Source organism: Macaca mulatta, chromosome 8, assembly GCF_049350105.2.
Source record: "Macaca mulatta isolate MMU2019108-1 chromosome 8, T2T-MMU8v2.0, whole genome shotgun sequence".
Lineage (NCBI taxonomy): Eukaryota > Metazoa > Chordata > Mammalia > Primates > Cercopithecidae > Macaca > Macaca mulatta.
The window spans coordinates 149,106,282-149,119,677 of NC_133413.1; the positions used below are offsets into that span (position 1 = coordinate 149,106,282).

The 13,396-nt window shown below is 47.4% G+C and overlaps 1 protein-coding gene across 2 annotated transcripts in view; it reads right to left on the bottom strand.

The window, feature by feature from the left end:
• The window catches only part of COL22A1 (collagen type XXII alpha 1 chain), a 327,910-nt gene that overhangs the window by 224,966 nt on the left and 89,548 nt on the right, over positions 1 to 13,396 (bottom strand). For both annotated transcript variants that reach the window (XM_028852945.2, XM_077942884.1), the window contains exons 8-10: positions 6,572 to 6,652; positions 5,448 to 5,570; positions 1,423 to 1,467 (exon numbers count right to left, since the gene is read on the bottom strand). In XM_028852945.2, the coding sequence (XP_028708778.2) occupies positions 1,423 to 1,467; positions 5,448 to 5,570; positions 6,572 to 6,652 (249 nt within the window). The remainder of the gene's footprint in view (positions 1 to 1,422; positions 1,468 to 5,447; positions 5,571 to 6,571; positions 6,653 to 13,396) is intronic.

The window sequence follows — 13,396 nt, forward strand, 5'->3', positions numbered from 1 at the left end:
TGTCCGTGGTGTCACATCCTAGCAGTGTGGGGGCATAGTGGAGAAGGGTGTGAGATGAGGGAGGGAGGCCAAGGAAGTACTTACAGTCAGGAGGGAGAGAAAAGAGAAAGAGAAAAGGGAGAGGAGAGGAGAAACAGACAAGGCAAGAGAGGAAGTGAGGAGGGACACATAGGAAGGGAAGAGTGCCCAGCAAAGGTGGACAGGAAGAAAGCATTGCTCAGGCGAGTCATTTCACCATTCTGACTTTTGATTTCTCATTTGGAGAATGGGACTGATGCTGCCTCTCACGCAGGGTTGGGTTAGGGTTTGATATCACTCATTCAACAAGTAGGGACCACCTGCAATGTGCACAGCCCTGAGCTCACAACAGCGGGCACTGGAACGGCAATCCTTACCCCACAGCACCTGCTGTCTGAGGCATAGGTAGGCTCCCAGCTCAAGCCTGACACACAGCAGGTGCACAGTCATTGTCACTGCAATTCAGTAGAGGAGGATGGAAGATGGGAAAGAAGTGGGCAAAAAGAAAGAGATTCCATATATTCCCTGGTCTGTCTATACCATGAGACTCAGGCTTGTGAGGGTCAGGTCCTGTCTAAACCATCCTCTAACCCTAGCACTGACCTCAGTGCCTGGCCCTTAGCAAGTTTCACTAATGATATGCTGAATGTATTAATTCAAACTAAGAAATGCAGGAGGAGAAATGGGGGGAGAACACAGTGGAAGGAAGAGCAAGATGAAAAGAGATACAGACAGTGAGAGATAGAGACAGAGAGATACAGTGACACATAAAGAAAGGCAGAGGCTGGGGAGAGAAGGGAAAGAAAGGGAGGGGAGGGGAGAGGCCCAGCAGTTTCCAGTGATTTTCATCAGCACACTCAGTTCCTCTTTCAAACACGGGATGATGGTGAACTCTCCACTCTGCCTTGATAAATAGTATAACCCTGGGAAGCGATAGAGAGGAAGGAGACCACTCCGTGACTGAGGGCAGAGAGGCCCTACCTGGCTTGGTGCAATTAGTGAATTTGGAAATCGTGTGTTTAAAGGGTCATGCAATTTAATAAATCTTAAAAGCCCAACCCCTAAAAGTTTCTGGAATACAGCAGCTTCAACCAATTGCTGCAAAGTGAATTGACCATGGAGAGAGTTGAGCCTATTGGAGCAAATGAGACCTGAGCCAGGGCTCTGGGAATCTCACCCTTTCTTGCTAATATTTGCAGACTGAGAACTGGAGGTCCTGGGCAGTTAAGAGGCTCCCAGGTTTCAGACTTAATGCCACTTGCTCTTATCCTTTTAATTTAACAAGCTCTGGGGAAAAAATGTTGGCAAGACAGCATCCCCACATACCATCTTTTGTCTTACACAGAGAGCAAAACAGAGGACTAGTGAGGTTCTAAACTACACCGCTGCCACGCCTGTACTGACCTTTGGACCAGGGAGCCCTATGGGGCCAGCAAATCCCATTTCACCCTAAAAGAAGAAAAACAAAAAAAAGTAAGTTTCTATTTCAATTTTCCCCTTCTCTCATCACTGGATGCTTATCCACCTCACATGCTTAGAAGCGAATGGCTTAGTAAGCCCAGTGCCAACCAATGAGTTGGGCAAGGAAATTGGTTGACTGTGCTGAAAGTCCCTGCTCTCGAACTGCAAACCTATACGGGAAGCTTTGACACAGCCTCCAGATGCAGCTACCAGTGGACACAAGATAGAAACAAGCAAACTGAGCCACAGAAAGACAAATGCCACGTTTCGGCTTACTTGTATAAGTAAAAGCATGAAACACCGAGAAGCAGAAGGCAGAGTGGTGGCTACCAGGGGCTATGGAGTGGGAGGAATACACACATGTTGTCAAAGACTACATGTCTCAAACAGCAGGAATAATGAATGGTAAGGATTTGAGGTGACGGATATGATAATTAGCTAATTTCAATCATTCCACATTGTATACATGTATTATGACATCACTTTGTACCCCATAAATATATGCAATGATATAGTTTGTCAATATCCAAATTAAATATGTAAATACATTAAAAAACCCAAAGTGGTATTCACTAGCTATTTTTACCTGAATATATCATCACTTCAATTAAAAAGAAAATTATGTTGACTGCTAGAGGTTCATATAGTTATTGTTCACTAAAATACAAAAGAAGACATATATGTAAGCTATTTCTAAATGTGAACTTTGTTTAAATTTAACAATGTGTAAAGATCACCTTACTGGATTTATACATGTAATCTGTAAGTGGTGGATACATGTAAATGTCGCCATGCTGAAAACAAATGCAACACGATTAATATAATTTTACAGATATAAATATCACCACATTAAATAAAAGGCAGCAGTACATCCATTTATGTGTGCACTTCGTGCTAAAGGCAATCTACGCTCTGCCAAAAGTTGCACACTTGGCCAACTCAGGAACATACACTTTCAAATGCATTCACAGATGTTGTTTGCTCAGGCAAATGAAGATAAATAATTTTTTGTGTGTTTCTCCTCACCTAGCGCCCACAAGAGCTCCTGGTACACAGTTCACGCTCCCCATGATGTTTGCTTATAGAGATGCAACACCAGGCATCATGTTGACCTAGCTGAATAATGAAAATGGTTTTCCAACTCCAATAGAAGATTTAAACCACTGAAAACAATGTGCGTCTGTGGCCACAGCTCTGCCTCCTAGGAGAAAACATTCAGACTTCCTAGGCCCCCTGTGTTGTATTTTTTTTAATTGAAATGAAGATGGAAGAGACAGAAATGACACCTGCTTCATGAGGTCATTGTGAAGTTCTTCCACTCCATGGGGCTATTTTGTGGGGAGGGAAGCAGCAGGCTCCCTTCTCAGCCACCTGTGCTTGGGAGGTTCTCTAGTAGGCCTGCTATGAGCTCCTTGGGGCCCAGCCAGGCCTCAGAGCTCCTGGTTCCCTAACCAGAGTGTAGACTACAGAATTTTTGAGGACCAAATTCTATTTGTCTTAAAACCTCAGTGTACAGCACAATACACAGCACATAGCAGGTGCTTAATGTCTATGGTTAGACATTAGAAGAAGGAATGAAGGAGTGATTAAGTCATTATTGAGTCATGCCACCCTAGGCATGGGGCTGAAAATATGTAAGTGCAACAGCCAGACCTTGCCCCGCCTAAAGGAAGAGAGGGTGTATTTCTATTTTTTTTTTTTTTTTTTTTTTTTTTTTTGAGATACAGTCTCACTCTATTGCCATGGCTGGAGTGCAATGGTGTGATCTTGGCTCACTGCAACCTCCGCCTCCCGGGTTCAAGAGATTCTCCTGCCTCAGCCTCCTGAGTAGCTGGGATTACAGGCGCACACCACCACGCCTGGCTATTTTTTGTATTTTAGTAGAGATGGGGTTTCACCATGTTGGCCAGGCTGGTCTCAAACTCCTGACCTCATAATCTGCCCGTCTTGGCCTCCCAAAGTAAGAGGGTAAATTTCTTTATCCCTCCCTCCCATTTATCCATCCACCTCTCTGTCCATCCATGTCTTCATACCCTGATTGACTTATATATCAACTCATCTCTTATTTATTGGCTTCTCCTATATATTAGTAGCTGAAAATACAGACATGGAAAGATCCAATCTCTCCTATCCGGAACTTATGATTTTATGGAAGTAACGATAAGGAGACATTTTCAATCTAGTGTGAAAATTGTTATAATAAATAGAAGTACAGGGAGGAAAAGGAAGATGCTGTCATGGAAATAGCAGGTGCTAAACGCATAACTATTGAATGGATGGATGGAGAATAAGGAAAGGAGGAGGAAAGAGAAGGAGGGAAGAAGGAAGGAAGGAGAGGACATGAGGGAGGGAAGAGGGAAATGACACAGATTAAAAATGTGTGCAGAAAAGAATTCCTTAGGACTTCTTGAAAGAAGAGCAGGCATTGGGTCTGGCATCGCTCCTGGCGCAGTCCATCTGTGTGCACACTGGCTTGTGACCAAAACCTCACCATGCCATCACTCATCCTGCTCATTGCTTTAAACAGGATTCCAATGGATTTGGATTTCAACAGCTGCTTCTGTTATTTCATTGACATGTAAAAAACAGATCCACAGCCTGACTGTGGTGGACTTTAGCCTGCCAGGGGTGGGTGGAGGAGCTGCTGCCTGGCACGGTGTGCACCAGCCCTGGCTCCTGCCTCCACCCCCTCTCATCCCTTACACGGGTCCCAGGCTGAGGGGATCTTAAGGTCACCCTCTAACCAGAAAGAGCCTCAGCTCACAGCAGGCTTCCAGCTTGGGCCTCCAGCAAGGGAGGCCAGAGTTTGATGCCTGACTTAACTGAGAACTCCCTGAGGGCTCCCTGTACCCCAGGGTTTGGTTTTCTGGGTAGCACAAAAAGAAGGAAGGCAGAGTGTGAAGGAGAACGGAGACGAGGAGAGAGGGGAAGGAAGCGAGTCGGTCTACCAGGATAGGCTTCTGAAGAGAAGACTGCTGCTACAATACCCAGAGCAGGCCCACTCCAGTTAACTCCCAGCATCATCTCGTCTTTTTGTCTACGCGTCTGTTGTCCCCGGCAGAGTCACCAAGCACCTCCCACATGCAGGGACTGAGCTGAGAGGAACAGATAGAGGGGGACAGTACAGCCCAGTGCGGGAGATGAAGGGCCCAGGGGCCACTGGCTCAGCAGAACTTCGCGGAGGCTTTCCCCAGCACAGTGCTACTTGGCGTCTGCCTTTTGTAAATCTTTCTGTTCCTTCTCCTCAAATGCAGAAGAACTTTTTTTCCCCTTATCAAGGGTGACCGTCTACAGAAAAACAAAACAAATCACAGCCCTGGGCATACCGTGAGATATTTATTCTAGTCTCAGTCCATTCGAGGACAGTCATGGTGGTGTTCACAGAAATGCACCACTTTTTAAAAATAGAAACACATAGATAAAACTAAAACTATATATGTGTGTATATATACACACACACACTTATATATACACATATACATACACACACATATATACACATACATACATACACACATATACACACATATATATATGTGTATATATATGTATGAATGATAGTGAATGGCTAATCAAAGAAAACACTGAGAAGAGAGGAATGAGGGTGTGCTCTTGCAAAGCACACAGAAATTCTCACTCACTGTCTTCTTCTGAGTCTTATTCTCAAACAGCATCTCATTTGATTCAGTCACCCCAAGTGGAGATCATAAAGGAGTAACCTGGGAAGCCTGGGGAATGTACATTCTACTTCTAGAAAGCGTTCATCAGGGCCTGGTGTGCAGATCTCCCCTTCCAGTGTGCACAAAAATCAAGAAGCAAGAGCTCCAAGGCACAACACAGGGTGCTGAGAGCTGACAGCCATGGGCCTCCCAGTGCCCCCCTGCCCTGGCAGGTCACGTGCATGATGGGAAACTCCCACTACACCACCCAGGGGTGGACTGGGGCTGAGGGTGGACTGCAGACAATACCTTCTCTCCAGCTGGGCAGGAGCAGTTGATGGTCTTCAAAAACCCAATCTGTTCACTGCCTGGGGTGGGAGGCCGCTGGGGTGGGGGTGGAGGTGGAGGCTCTGTCACCACAGTCACCTGGCACTGGAAGGAAAGCCCAGGAGGTCAGAACCTGGCTCTTCACTCAGCAGGCACTCCCTGGCAGAAAGTGTCGGGTGCTTCCTCGGAACCAGGCAGGCAAAGGTTGAGAAAACGCTAAGGATGTCTCTCCCGAGACCTTGGGGCAGAAGGCCTGGCCAGCCCGGGCTCAGCCATTCCACTGGCTGGCTCAGCAACCTGGGGGAACTGCCCACGGTCTCGCACCTCACAAGTGCTCAACATTTCTTGCTGTCCTTATTCTCACCTCCTCCTTTTCCTTCTTCATCCCATTCTCTTCTTCCCTCACCCTTTAACTCCACAACCAGGTCCATCTGGCTCCACAATCCCAGCACCTGCTGTCTACCTGCACACCACAGGAGCCCTGAGCCGGGTGCGCTGGCTGAGTTGGAACTGGGTCCTGGGGGTGAGGTTAACCAGGCATTGCATGGATCTCACCCTGCAGCCCGGAAAGTAGCCTCCATTATTATTCCCGTCTTTCAAGCAAGCCTTGTGACCAGGACTTGGCAAAGAGGGTTGGAAAGGGAGAGGCCTAAAACAGGGCAGGGACTGAGGTCAGAATAGAGCAAAGCCTGCACAGAGGGGTTGAAGGGGCAAACCCTGGTCTCTTGGGCCATCCATGTCCTGACCTCCCCATCTTGCGGACCAGCCGAGGGCACTGTGGCCTCTGGGCACTGGTGGCCCGGACTGTCATCCCCTCCCTAGAAACACCTCCCAGCCCCTGCCTCCCACATCCCCTAGAGCAAGGCTTCATGACTCAGCTAGCAGCACTGGGGTTACACTGACTAAGGCACAAACGACAGTAGCCCCAGAGGAACCTGCATGGCTTGGCTCCCACAACCCACACCATAAGCTCCCCCTCAGGCCATATTCTGATGGTGGATGTGTCCCTGACCCCCGACCACCCATCCCTAAGCTCTGGACTCCCCTTCCCTCTGGAGGCCACACACCCATTTCCTCCCATCCTCCCTGTGTGAGAGTCTGCTCACCGGACCCGAGGGGATATCACAACAAGTCTCCAGTTCTGCATGTCTCGAGTCACAATAGATCACAATCCGCTGTAGGTCAAACTGGAAAGGAAAAAGGAGAGAGGATAAGTTTTAGGGACTTTGGAACCCAGAAACCTCCATGGTTACAGACAGGCTCTGCCCTGGTATCTGGTTCCACTTCCTTTTCGTGGTCTTCCTGAACCCACCACTGGGCCACTCCTACCCTGGGCTCCACCCTGGATTTTCACAAGGAGCTAAGCATCATCTGCTCACACCCCTGATCTGGCTTGGCTGTGTCCCCACCCAAATCTCATCTTGAATTGTAGCTCCCATAATTCCCATGTGTTTCAGGAGGGACCCGGTGGGAGATAATTGAATCATGGAGAGGGTTTCCCCCATACTGTTCTCATGGTAGTGAATAAGTGTCATGAGAGCTGATGGTTTAATAAGGGGCTCTCCCTTTTGCTTGGCTCTCATTCTCTCTTGACTGCCACCAAGTAAGATGTCCCTTGCTCTTCTGCCATGATTGTGAGGCCTCCCCAGCCATATGGAACCATGAGTCAATTAAATCTCCTTCCTTTATAAATTACCCAGTCATGGGTATGTCTTTATTAGCAGTGTGAGAACAAACTAATACAACCCCTTCCTTCTATAAGGGAGAGCCCCCGCCTTGCAAGGGGCTTCAGGACACATGGTAAAGTCCAGTGTTTCTTTCTACGCTGAAGGTGCTATGGCCTCTGCCCTCCGCTCTGCACACAGGGCACACCATCATCCTCTCTCCATGTCACCAGCACTGCATTGAACAAGACCCTTAATGATGCCATTGCAAAGGCCTCCAGGTTCCACGTAGCCCTATTTTCAGCCTCTCCAGTCATTTCCACAGTTGTTTCAGTGAATTTTTAAAATAAAAACTTACTTCTATCACTACCTTTAATATGACAGCCCCTTAAACTTAAAGACATAACACATAAAAAAACTAAAATTTAAAGGGACTGTGGTGCTAAAACATCCACATGCTTGAACACATTCACACACACAGAGTCTACAGACAAAGCCCAGGTCCTTTCTAGGACACCCCACCTCCCAGGGCCTGACTCTGCCTGGTTCCCCAGGTGTCCCTCTCTTCACTCTGCACTTGAACTCTGCAGCATCTAACTGCACGACAAACCACACCTGCACATTCACACCTTGGCACGTGGTGCCCATTCTAGGAAAGCCCTTGAGCAATGAGAAATCTCCCAGTCACCACCCAGATCCATACCCAGGCATTCCCTTTTGCGGCTGTTTTTTCAAATACGTCCACAGATTGGGAATTTAATTCCCCTCCCCTGGTGTGAAGTGATGGCATGTCACTTCCGAGATCAGGTCATAAGAAGATTGGCTGATGTCTTTAGTGTGTTCTTCTCTTCCTGTTTGTCCCTCTCTCTCTCATCACTCACCATGGGGCACAGAAGCTAGCATGTTGTGAGCTACTCAGTGGACAGGCACAGGTGGAAAGGAATTAGGGTGGCTGCAAACATTAACTACCAAGGAACTGAGGTCCTCCATTCAACAGCTCATAGGAAGCTTCCAACAGCCCCCTAGTGAGCTTGGAGGTGGCTTTTCAGCCTTATTTGAGCTTTGAGATGACAGCAGCTTGAGGGCAGCACAGTGAAAGACCCTGAGTGAACCACTCAGCTAAGCCACTCTCAGATTCCTGATCCACAGAATCTATAAGACAGTACATGTGTGTTGTTTTAACCTGCTTTTGCTGGGGAAATGGGATAACTTGTTACACAGCCACAGGTGTAACTGATACACCTCCCTCTATAGCCAAGAATCCATCAGGCCCTCTTCTCTGCCATATGTGCACCTTGCATGATATGGTTTGGCTGTGTCCCCACCCAAATCTCACCTTGAATTGTAATAATCCCCATGTGTCAAGGGTGGGGCCAGGTGGAGATACTTGAATCTTGGGAGCAGTTTCCCCCATACTGTTCTCACGGTAGTGAATAAGTGTCATGAGAGCTGATGGTTTTATAAATGGGAGCTCCCTTGCACATGCTCTCTCGCCTGCTGCCATGTAAGACGTGACTTTGCTCCTCATTCACCTTCCACCATGATTGTGAAGCCTCCCCAGCCATGTGGAACTGAGTCAATTAAACCTCTTGCCTTTATAAATTACCCAGTCTTGGGTATGTCTTTATTAGCAGCATAAGAACAGACTAATACATTGCACAGACAGCTAACATCAGACACAGCAGACTGCAGGATAATTAGACATCTGTATATCCCTCTTCCTTCCAGGCTCCAGGACTTCTGAGAGCAAGGACAAAATCCCAGGCAGTGCTGCCTTCTCAAGCACGAAGCTGAACTCTTGCTAATGTATCAGAGCTGTGGACAATCTCTCGCTCTCCCCAGGCCCTGCAGGACATGGTTCAAGCTCACCCCTAGTCTGCCATGCTCACTGCTCCCTTTCATTCAGCTATACTGGTTTCCTCCTGCCACCCCTCCTGCACTGGTTCCTCAGCCACCTGTCCACACCCAGGTCCTCCCTGTCACTCTAGCACATTCTGAACATGGTCCTAACAGCACTTCCCACAATGCATGATGGTGTCTGTTTCTTAGCTCACTTTTTTAAACATCCCTAATAGAACATAGACCATGAGGGCAAGGCTCTCCTGTCTCCTGTCCTTCACTACGGCAGTCCCTGACTGTGCCATAGAATCGATGGCTGGGTGGACGAGTGGATGAATGGATGGGTATTTATCAAATGGAGCTTGAGCTCAGTCAGTGGAGGGGGGAACACTTATTGCATTGAACACTGATGTGAAGCGCCCTGGACTTGCCCCTCCCCTGGTCCCTTCTCGGGCCCATGTTTGCCTCAGGAGTCCGTCTGCACACTGAAGTGCCACTCGAAGTGTAGCCACTCACCCCACTGACTTTGTTCAGCAGAAACAATAACAATACCATTCATCCGTCTGTTTTATTTCCTGTAGAGACACCAGCCCAGAAACAGGAGAAAATGACAGAATGAAAAACCGTGGTTTTGAACAAAGCCCACTTTCAAAGACAGCCCTGCTTTCTTCATTATCAAACATACTCGCAGCAGCTGGGCTTGCCTGGCAAGGCTGCAGGGACAGGGAAGGAGAAGGAGGAGGCAGGAGGCAGGTGGCAGGCCAGGGACAGAGCATGCTGGCTTGGGATCTGGGACAGAGGCGTTCTCAGGTGGGGTGAGAGGTCCTCTGAGCCAAGAGGGGCCCCTTTCCAATTGCCTGAAATCCCAGCATCACCCCAGCCACTCAGTCCTTCTCTCCCTTTCCTCCCTGCTCCACACCCTGGGATTTTACCTCCTGACACCACTGTGCTCCCCCACTCCTGTCTGGAAGTGCTGCTCAGGTTTCTGCCCTCGGCAATTATGGGTTGAACTGCTGCATGGGTCTGCTTGGCTCCCTGGATCCCAGCTTCCTTCCATGTCCTACCCATCAGCAGCTTAGAGACCCTTTGCTGGCTGCAGTGTGGAAACCTATTAGGGAGCAGAGACAGCTGGAAGGCTGCATTCAGCACGACCCAGTCTGAGTCTCGCTCTACTTTTCTCATATCAGCTGGTCAAGTCAGGAAAACTGAACCTCAGTTTTCCTTTCTGTGAGATGGACTCACAGAGCTGTGGTGGGGACCAAGGGAAACAGAGCCCATGACAGCACAGTGTCAGTCACAGATGAAGCTTCAGTGCAGGATGCGTAGGATGCCCCAAACCATGTGGCTACAAGTATCACAGATGATGATTCTGGAAGATTTACTAAGAGATAGAGATGTATTGATTCTCTTGTATATTTTCCTGATACTTGGTTTTAACATAAAAATGCAGCATGGAACAGTCAATGGGTGTAATACCCCCATGGACACTCTTCATTATTCTCTATTGCCTCTAACCCAGCAGAGAACTCCCCATGTGCCAAGCATTGTTACATGCTGTGTTTACATACTAGTGATCTCACTCAATTCTCACAGCAGCTCTGACAGATGTGAGTCCACTGTCTCCTGTCTATAGATGAAAAAGTGAAGATGCAGAGAGCTGAGGCCACTGGCCTGAGTGTTTTAGTCTAGTTTAGTAGACCTAGAAACGTCTATTCAAGAAGTAGCATCTTTATTTAATTTGAGAGCACTGGTAGCAGAGCTGGAAAGTGAGTTAGGGAAAGGAAGTTAGCCAGTAAAGGGCTGTTATCAAGGGAGTTACCACTGTGAGCATCTGCAGTTTACATGTGTTGGGGAACTCTGGAGCCCATCAAGAATATGTGACTCAGAGTTAGGGTGCCAAGAGGTGAGGGAGCTGGGATATTGATACTCCAACTGCCACCAGTCCTTGGCGGAGGGCTGCTCTCAGGGGTGTTGATGCCTGCTTGATAATGGATAGCACTCTCTCTGGCAGAGAAGGAAAGCCCTCAGGCAAGACAGGTGCAGGCAGTTGGCAGCACAGCTGTTATGCACTGAAATGATGAGGACTCAGGGGAATGTAGGTGGGGAACCAACCATTTCTGCTACACTAGGTTGTTGTATGTGGTGGGGATGTGTCCAGAAGGAAACTCAGGTCTGATTTCCAATCCCCTGCTTGGGGTAGACCATATAATACAAATGGGTACCTTGGAGAGTACCAGGAAGCTAATCCTCTTCCTGTTTTCAAAACCTGACACCACCACCATGATAATGTGATGAAGATGGTGGTGACGATGTTCACGATGACTAGTATTTATTGAAAGCTGGCAGTACTCCAGGAAGTTTTATAAGCACTTCATATATGATACAGCATTTAATCACACAACAACCCTGTGGAGGGAGTGCTCATTTTTCTCATGTTACAGCTGAGGAAACAGCATCAGAGAGGCTATAGGGGAGCTTGGACTCCAAAACAATTTTGTTTAACTCAAAGGCTAGGACAGGCAGTTTTAGGGAAGTGGGGCTATGTGCTAAAGTTGGCTTTTGTTTTTAGGAGACTTTTAACTCAAATATAGTCTCCCACTACCTCAAATAGAAATACAGTGGAAATCTCATTGTTGGATGTTTGGAACTGGAGTTAGAAGGATCTAATCTTGCTCTGTATCTTTGGACATGTTCGTTATTCCCTCTGAGCTTCCGTATCCTTGTCTGTTGAGTAAATGAGGGGCTGGATAAGATGCTCTCTGGGTTCCTTACAGCTCAGAGGGTATCTGTTTCAGGGACTGTTATTCAGGGCTGACAGCAGAACCATGGAGTTCACAGAGCCAGAGTCCTAGCCTGGCTGCCCAAGGCAGGGAACTTAAGCAAGTCACCTGATACTTTTGAGGTGGAATCTCCCCACCTATAAAATGTGAGGAGCATCCACTCCCCTGGCCTGAATTTAGGATTAAGAGGGGTTGTGTTTGTGACCGTGATGTACACTCTGAGGGAGATAATAGTGATCCTTATTGTGTTATGAATACCCCATAGCTCCATCTTGTCCAGTCCTTTGATGTCTGTTATCTTAGGCAGGGAGAGGTTTGCAAATGGACCTGGAAGACAGGCTGTGTGAGTGGAAACCCTAACTGCCATTTGTTGGCTCTGTGATCTCAGAAGAGTGTTCAAAATCTCCAGGAGAGTCTCCATCTGTGAAATGAGGATGTCCACTCTATCTACTTTCTAAAGTTGTAAAGATTTTGGTCAGAAATGGGGTAAAGGGGCACTTGAGTGCAATGCCTGGCACAGAGTCTCTGCACAAGTAGCTAGAATTAGTAGCAGACTGAATAATGATTTTTATAGCTTTACTTTGATTTTACTATTTTTTGCTTAATTTGGTTCCACATCTATTATTTCATCCCTCAGCAACTGCACATAAAAACAAACAGGGTGTGATTCCCATTTCAGAGATTAAACAAACTAACAGATAAATAAAGCCTGGAAAACATGAACAGTGTGTGACATGGGCGATGGTGTTGCAGCTGGCTGGCAGGGCTGGCACGTGAGCTGCAGTTTGCGTGTGTCTGTCCTTCCCACATCTGCAAGCCCCAATCTCTCCTCTCCCCACTACCTCTGACCAGCTCATTCTCAGCTTAAGTTTTAAAAATCGGTATGCACAGGGTTGTTGATGACTGATCGTTCTGTTAACAAAGCAAGTTATAACAAAGTCTATAAACTTGTTTACAATGCCTTTTGCTGGACTGCCACTTCCTAAAATTTTATGTATCCCAACTTACTCATTGTTTCTTATGGTTTATGTTTGACATACCAGGAAACAATTTTGCAACATGTATAACAAATAAGCAATGAGTATACAAAATATGAAAAGATTATCTAGAAATCATTCAGTAAAGAAAACTAGCATAGTAGTAAAACAGGCAAAGGAGATGGCCTAGCACCACCAAAGGGGGACGTGGGAACCATCAGAAAACATAGGGAAGGATTTCCAGTCTCAACAGTAATCAGGTAAATGCGGATGAAAACCACAACGCAAGGCCGGGTGCGGTGGGTCACGCCTGTAATCCCAGCACTTTGTGGGGCTGAGGCGGGCGGATCACAAGGTCCGGAGTTCGAGACAAGCCTGACCAACATGGCGAAACCCCGTCTCTACTAAAAATACAAAAATTAGCCGGGCATGGTGGCGTGCACCTTGTAATCCCAGCTACTCAGGGGGCTGAGGGAGGAGAATCGCTTGAACCTGGGAGGCAAAGGTTGCAGTGAGCCGAGATCGCGCCACTGCATTCCAGCCGGAGGGACAGAGTGAGACTCCGTCTCAAAAAAAAAAAAAAACAACAAAAAGAAAAAAGAAAACCATACTATAACCCTGTATGCCCAGCAGACTGACAAAACAACAACAAAACATTATACACATATCAT